We start from the raw sequence: 8439 nt of genomic DNA, 5'->3' as shown, positions 1-8439 counted from the left end.
ATCCCCCAGCTTGCTGGTCCAGTTGTGCCCCTCGTCGTTTGTCGCCTGCTAATGAAGTCTGTGCAGAAGGAAGTGCATCAATGCTAACCTCGCTAGCATTGAGCGCTGTTGTCGATGAATGGAAGTGTTTTTGTGTCGATTAAAACAAAAACAACTTTCAGCTTTAAGAGTGCAAATTGTTGATGAGGAGAATCAACAATGCTCCTTAAAGGGGGGGGGCTGTATGAACGAGTCTTGTCTCGTTTCCAGGTTGCTCTGCTTGGTGTTTAATTGATCTGACTAATCGTGCCGCATGTGTTGTTTAAGTCGTTTGCTCAGAGGTGATCTGCTTCCACTACGGCTTCTCGTCTAAAGCCAGAGAGCAGACGGTGGAGGAATGTCGGCCTGCATGCTCGTTGTATTTGAGCTTTCTTTAAATGCCATATTCGTAAAAAGCTGCTACATGGAATCACAAATACTGCCATCCAAGAATGTGCCGCCAAGGAAAGGTCCTCGCTAACAGCCAGACTGTTTGAGACTTGAATGATGATGTGCACGAGGGTTAAAGAAACCCGAAGACTCCGTCGACCAACTCTCAGCCTGTGGAAGAAGGAGCAGCAGCTGACTCTCTCATTGGCTTCAGTGGCTCCCTCTGTTCGTCTGACGTACAGTCACAGAAAAGAGGCCGAACACCAGAGCTTTTAATCAGCCATTCATCACTGTCGGAACAAAGAAATAAACAACGTATATGCACCCTGAATCCATTAGCGGCGCTCTGGAAGCGCTCCGGTACTCAGCGTAATTGAGGCTGCAGTGTTGGGATATTGCGGTGCAGCTTAGCCTCCCTGTCGGGGCTGTAGGTCCCTGAGGAACAACGGGTCATACTGCGGATCATCAGGTGTCTCGTGAGGGACGTTTTCACTGCAGCGACGTCAGCAATGAGAGGCAGGAGGGATCGGGCTGTCTCGACTTGTAGTAGTTTTTAAATTCTTCTTTCTCTTGAGGTGCAGTTTGGATGAAGTCTGATTTAAAGTCCAGGAACATTTATTTGTGTGGCTCTTTCAACAACAAGGCAATCCAAAGTGCGTTACATAGACTGTTAGATGTAAACAGGGTCCAGGTATTCATGGTGATGTTCTCTGCTCTGATCAAGGACTCCATGTGAAGGTTGGCAAGTATTGACCCAAATACAAGACTCTTCTCCCTTCTTTAAACCAAACTCAGTCACTTTGGTGCCTCAACACCCAAAACCCGTCGCGTCATAAAACAGGGCGGCACAGACGAATGATGTCGTCCCATGGATTTGGGCGCCGGATCATAAAACGCTTGTACGTCGTTCTAAAGGACGGTTACAAACGATTGATTTCCAGGACTCTTTGCTTTTCAATTACCTGTTTTTGGAAAAATGACTTTTTGAAAATAGGAAAAACTTTCAGGCTTCTGCTTTTGGGAAAGTTTCCCAGAGATTCCTTTAAGAGAAGAGAAGACAGTCAACATCATTGAGGCCTTTTCTCTGGATAAAAAGATGAATCCCAAATTCACTCAGCTCGTCTCACACTCACACACTCTGCTCTTAGTGGTGAGTCCTGTGGCACTTTCAGACTTCTGTCTTTTTGAGGTCCTCATCCACTGCGGCAGTGTCAACTTTTGGCAGTTTTTACAGATGATTTGGTCTCAGTTCTCCTGAGTTTCAGTTGTTCAAAGCGCTTTGAGGAATTATTTTTCTTGAGACTGAAGATTCATTGTAGATCTTTGGGCAAGAATTCATTTTCAATCTCTACTTAATTAATCTCCTTATTAGTAAATGAAAATGACATTTGGTGAAGCCTGTGCTCGCTCTCAGGGGGAATGTTGGATCTCTGTGGATTCTAAAGTAAGATATACAATTTCACTTCTATGGTTTATGTTATTTATTACGTACACATGATATCTATGAGGTCTTTCCTTTTTCTGATGGTAGAGTCCAAGGAAAGAGGATGTTGTACAAGCTGTAAAGCCCTATGAATTTGTGATAATGGGCTATAACTAAAATAAATTATGATCGAGACCTGCTCTGTATGAAAAGTGTCTCGGGGAAGCTTCTGGTATGATTTGATGCTATCTCAATATCAGAAAATTGCTTTTTTTTTCATTTGAACTCCAGAGAATCCGGTCCGTAGATTGTCCGGAGTTTCTCTTTCACACATGTTGCCGTTTTCAGAAGACTGTCCGTGTCAGACGCATTCTCACCCACTGGACATACTTGCTGGTTTAGCCGAGAGCTGGAGGCCGGACATGACGCAATCTCACAGTGGTCACGGTGCCGGTTTTTCTAATTTTGTAAATTGAACTTCCTTTTCACTCTCGGATGTTTGTTTTCTTCCGGTTGTACTCCAGTCACCTGACAGAAACGTCATCAACACTCCCACTTACTCACCTTGAATTCTCTGGACAATGACCGGCTCTATTCACACATTGGACATTGCATAGACTTTGTACCAATTCAAATCAATTCAATTTATTTTGTATTGCCCAAAATCCCAAAATAATTTATTAAATGAATATCATGCTGTATTGAAGAAGACTTGAAACTAGAGATTGAGACCATAAACTCATGTTTACAATGTTTACTGAGGTAATAAATCAAGAGAGAAGTAGAGTCATTTTGTCAAAGATTTCTATACAACCAGAGGAGTCGCCCCCTGGTGGTCACTACAGAGAATGCAGCTTTAACACATGAAGCATCGGCTTTACTCAGCAGAACCAGAGGTTGCTGCTATGGTCCAACTGATTTGGCTCCTCCCGGTAATGTCTAGATAAATTCAGGTTTGCGTGTGTGAAAGGGATTCAGGCCCAACACCTCCTACTCTTTGTTGTAGTAAAACAACGTCACACTACTAACTACATTTCTACTAAAACACGAGTGATTTCCTGCAGATTACAGACACTGTTTGCGTGCTTGTCCTGATTGGCGAACTCACTTATCCGCAGAATCGCTTCAACAAGAGTTATGGCAGGTGACAGAGACCTTTTAACAACCAGCCACCTTTAAACCCTCCCTGACCCATGAGGGGGGGGGGTGTCACTGAATATCAGCCTGATTGGTATTCCAGCAGCGAAGGAAGCATTCATCCTCCTCCTCCTCCTCAGCCAGGACTGATATTCCTCCATGTCACACATCATCATAAATACATTGTGATGAGGTCACTGCATACTCGTGCATGTCTCTCACACACACACACACACACACACACACAGACAAACAACACGTTGCTCCATGTCTAGTCCGCTGTAGCTCAAACAGACAGCCCAGATGTTGCAGAGACACAGCGTACGGCGTGCTACAGTAATTAGCATGCCTGTGCAGTGAGCTGCAGTATTGATATGCAGTCCATGTCTTCATAAAGTATTCTGTTTGGTCTCGCTGGCTTTGGCTCGCTACTTTGCTGGGAATCATTTCTCTCTCCGCTGGTTTCTTCATCCCTCCACTTTGTATCTGTTTGAATCTGTTCTGAGTGTTTCTCAGCCTTTAAAATCATGTTTAGTTCACTATTAGTCAGCGTTATTGGCATGAATGGATGGAAGAGACACGACATGAATAGAAGAGCACAAACTGTCCCCAAAACATCTCTTTTAGTATGTTGCATTTGGGATAAAAAGTCATAGAGCTATAGGGACAAAAATATGCAGATATCAAACGGTACAAAAGGACTTAGACACTAAGTTAGGTTAGGGTGCTATTTTAAAAAGTGTTAAAATCACTAGCTTAACTCTAGTTAATGTAATTTAAAGTCGTGAATTTTGCTTAAAAGTCTTATTTTTCAGTCTAAATTAGGAGGACATACCCCCTAAAAAACATAGTTTTTTCATGCACTGGTTCTGCTTCCATAAGACGACTTCTTTCACACTCGTGGAAAATACATTCAGGTGATTATTTTATCCATCATACTCTTTTCGTGCTTGTTTTTCACGGTTTATTGGGAGCAAATCCCTGCAGCCAAGTTCCAAACATCTGGCGGAAAGACTGAAAGCAGACGAGTGGAGGCTGTTGGAGCGGCACGTTGGTGCCCATTGTTTGGGAATGACATGTTCAACTATCGCATATGGCTGTGACCACTTTATGTGCTACACCTGTACAAACCTCGTGCAGTCCAGGGCGACTGCTCTGCCATAAAGTCCACTTTTACGACGCCTGTTAAAGTTCAGTTCTTGTTGACTCTGTCATAGAGGTGTTATTTTATTTATAAGTTTTAGCATTTAGGTCATAGTTGGTGTACTTGACTGGGTTATATTCAGAGGTGTTTCTTATATTCTGCCCCCTTCATGCATCTAATTAGAGAAGATAAGAACTCTAAACACCTCGCAAAGTTGTCATTAGAAAACATGCACCGAATGCCGACAGTGTGAATTAAATTCCTTCTTTGTTTTCAAAATGAGACATTTTTAAATGCTCTAATCTCCTTTCATCATTTGGAAAAGGTCTTTTTGTAAAGACATCATCAGTGGATTCAATGATGACGGAGTAGTCTCTTTCATAGACATGAGCAGCCCTTCAAAATAAAAGCATTCAAGTGCAACTTGCCCCGCTGCGCTTTTCGCTGCGGGAACCGTCGTGCTGTGAAGCACCGGTGGGCTGAAGTAGTTTGATCCCCTTTAACTTCTGGTCCTTGACTTTAAGCAGCGGAGCTCCCGGAGGGAAGCTGAGAGGACATAAGTAAATAATAATCATCCAAAATGGCGACCTCTCTCTGCGTCCATCTTTGACGTTAATACTTTCACTCACACTCTTCCCTCTACTTATCTTTTGTTAATACATAAATGCATACATAATTAAACAGGGCCATGTAATGAGGCTCGTCTTGTCTTTGATTGACCTTTTTTCATGTTCTTTGCTAACCGAGCTTGTGCTTCCTCAAGCTGCTAATCGTCCAAATATTGTCACCTCTGGTTCAAAAAAACAAACAAGATGGCAACGGCCAAAATACCGAACTCAAGGCTTCAAAACGGGAGTTGACCAACCAACAGGTGACGTCACGTTGACTATGTCCACTTCATACATATACAGTCCAATTGAAGACATTTTCAACCCTCATTAGCTCTGTGGTTGTTGTTCTACACCCGAACATGACCTCTGACCTCCACGGATCAATTAAGCTGCAGTTAGAGAGAGTTTCTCTAAATGTCCAAAGCCCTTAATGGCACAACTTGCCCACGGTAAACATGTCAATATAAGATCAGTCTTTACTTGCTCATGATTTAAATTGATTGATAACTCAGTCTGGATGCAAAGTGAGGCAGCAGGCTGCACGAACACGCCTCCCTTTTTATATTCAACACGTGTCTTTCTACCTCGCATCATTTCATGCTCCGACCACTCAAAGTGAAGACTCCCCCGGGCGAAGCAGTAAACACCGTTTGATGTTTGCCGAACAGCAGCTGAGCCTCTTGAAAGGGGTAAATGGGAAAATTTGGAGGCAATGTTGAGAGCTTTGAAACATCAGGCGCACCAGATAGGCCCCAACACAATCTGCATGTAGCACAAAATACGAGGGAGTGACGATTTAAAAGACGGATGTTATGGTTGTGGGTGTTGATGGAAATGGAGTCATTGTTTTTCCTCGGAGAAAGGCAGGTGTCCCAGTACGGGGTGGTGGGTGGATTGAGAGTTGTGGTGCTGGTTCTGGTGAATTTCCTCTGTATATTTGTGAAGTGTGTGAGATCACCGAGGCCCAAACATTATTTCCTGAAAGTTTCTTTGCAGGAAGTCTTTGAATTTCCACATGCTAACTCCCCGCAGTGCTGCACGTTTCCATTCAGCAGTTAGTTTATGAATGCTGCCTGTAATAAATGCTTTGATAGACATGTCCATTAGAGAGAAGCATTCAGTATTTATAAGTCTGAGAATTAATAACTATATCCAGAGGGTTACGCTTTAACTTAGCTGCAAACTAAAGTCGCTTTTAGTTGCTGCAAGTTATTAACTTCAATATTTTACTCCTACTTACTGAGCATAAGACACCCGTCGGTTTACATTCATTAGCACAACATCTCACATTGTCTTTGCCCTCAGACTAGTTTGATGAAGAGTTTGTCTTAAACTTTCCCAACAAGCAGAGTACCACTAAAGGCTAGCTGAGGCTCATTATCTTCTTTTTTTTAAACACTTACAGTTCAACTGGCACTTCAGCTGTTTTCAGCTTGTACACTTTGACTTAAACACCTCAACTGCTTTCATTTCAGTATTTTCCTGTCAACTGACAGTTCAACTAGCACATCAAGTGCTTTCTGCACCTACACTTCAACTGACACCTCAACTGTTTTCAGAATTTTTATGCAAACATTTTTTGGTACTTACACTGCAACTGACACTTTTACTCTTCCACTGACACCTCAACTGCTTTCAGCTCTTACACTTCAAAAATCACCTCAACTGTTTCAAAAATTACAGTTCAACTGAAAATTCTGCTAATTTCAGGGCTTACACTTCAACTCCTTTCAGTGCCTCAACTTCAGCTGATACTTTAAATTAATTTATCTAAGCTGTCGAACTGGTCCTGACTGTAAGAGTCCCCATTCAAAATGTTTTCCCAGCAGGATGTGTGGGGGTGCTGTGGAACTAACCAGGCCTTCCTTCCCTTGTCTCACATCCCAGAGAACCACTCTGCCCCTCCAGATGTCACCGGCTACACCAACAACACCACCGACGGGATCCAGGTGGAGAGAGGCCCGGGCACCGGCACCGCGACCCAGAGGCAGACGCCCAAGTACGGCAACGCCGAGCTGATGGAGACCGGAGACGGTGAGCCGGGAGTCTGGGGAGTTTTTAATAACAAAAACAAAAAGATGCGTCGGCTTCCAGGATTTCCTTTGTCATGCCTTAAAACATTGCATTAACACAAAATTCTATATTTTTTGGGGGGTGACATATACAAATATGCAATTCACAAATCTGAAGAGGCAGCAGGTTGCTTTAAAGCGGAGAGGTTTGAAGCCTGAAGCAGGAGTGCTGTTAAATTCAATGCATAGTTCAATGCACTGAATTGTAAACAGCAGTTGTTGGGAAGAGTTCATATCATTTTTATTTTAATTAAGAAGTTCAATGACATATAGAACAATAAAACACCTGACCTTTAGCCTTTGGGTGCCTTGAAGATCTGTATTATAGCTTAATATCCAAAAACCGGTCATTTTTTGTGGGGGATTTCTGTGTTCAGATGAAACCAGGAGACGTGAGTCTTATATCAAGCATCAGGCAGTGGTGGAGCAGGACTCAGATTATTTACTGAAGTACAAGTAGTATGGTTTAAACATGCTCTGTTTGAAGTACAAAGTACCACAATCAAAGTCGTACTTAAAGCACCAAATACTTGAGTAAATGTCCGTAGCTACATTCCAGCAGTGGAAGCGGGTCTTGAAAGACTTGTTTTGTATCCAGTCTTTCTTCTGTTCTGAAGGGATGAAGCTCGCCTCCTCTTTACTTCAGCTCCTTCCTCCTGTGCTGGTGACCTCTCGGTGAGCTGGTGACCGGAGGACTTCTGAGTCACCAGCTGTTGTGTTTGTGCTCTGTGGTCTGTCATGTGATTAACATCTATGTGCTGAGTGTGTTTTTAATATCTGGGGAAACATGAAAGCTTCAAAGTTAATAGTCTGACTGGGAGAAAGAGTCACCGAGGGGCTTTAAAACTCGACGGACCTCCAGCTGCTCCAATCCACTGTTCATGTTTTATTATTTTTTTCATGTGAAGGAAGTTGTTCAAACTTAGAATAACTTTTTGTAGTTGTCGGGTCACGTGAACTTTAAAAAGGAAAGTTTTCAAAGAAAACATTTGTACCAGCTTGTTTTTAATGATGGTCTTTCCCAACGTACAGAATTCATTGTTCCTCTTTATTTTTCGTTGTGAATTGAGGCAGAGGCATGTCCACGCATGCTCGTATTTACTTAAAACTCATTTTGCATCGAGTATTAAACACACACGTGTTGACGCTGTTTGTTTCACCAGCAAAGATCTCTTCACCCCGGCTTGATGGAGACAAACACGAATAAGAATAAACTCCTGACTGTTACCTCCAGGATGTTTTCAGTACGCTGAGGAATAATCGTTTTCTCATCCAGTCTGCCCCCAAACCAAGTCAGCCAAAACATCTATTCGCTTCCAGATCTCTCCACTTCCATCCCGCCGGTCCGTCCTAAAGCTCCACAGTTGGGTTTAAAATCAGCCTTAATGAAAGAGCAATCTGTGCCTCATCTCGCATGCTGTTTTCGAGTGTCATGTTCAGTTGATTGCTCACTCGAGCGGGAAAAAAACGTGGCAATTTAATGTAGAACTTCCGTGGATGTTTCATCAGCGACGAAGCAGCAGCAGCTACTTCAACACGTGCACCTGCGAGAGCACAATTAGGAGTTTAATACAGGATGTATGTTTGTGTGTGTATGTGTGTGTGTGTGTGTGTGTGTGTGTGTGTGTGTGTGTGTGTGTGTGT

The 8439-nt window shown here is 43.0% G+C and overlaps 1 protein-coding gene across 1 annotated transcript in view; it reads left to right on the top strand.

The window, feature by feature from the left end:
• Positions 1-8439, top strand: part of LOC116396194 (disco-interacting protein 2 homolog C) — a 54582-nt gene that overhangs the window by 6743 nt on the left and 39400 nt on the right. The window contains exon 3 of the mRNA XM_031870637.1: positions 6611-6757. Within this exon, the coding sequence (XP_031726497.1) occupies positions 6611-6757 (147 nt within the window). The remainder of the gene's footprint in view (positions 1-6610; positions 6758-8439) is intronic.

Source organism: Anarrhichthys ocellatus, unplaced genomic scaffold (assembly GCF_004355925.1).
Source record: "Anarrhichthys ocellatus isolate YVR2014 unplaced genomic scaffold, GSC_Weel_1.0 scaffold54, whole genome shotgun sequence".
Taxonomy (NCBI): domain Eukaryota; kingdom Metazoa; phylum Chordata; class Actinopteri; order Perciformes; family Anarhichadidae; genus Anarrhichthys; species Anarrhichthys ocellatus.
The sequence above is the reverse complement of the archived record's forward strand: the minus strand, read 5'-3'. Positions and strand labels throughout refer to the sequence as shown.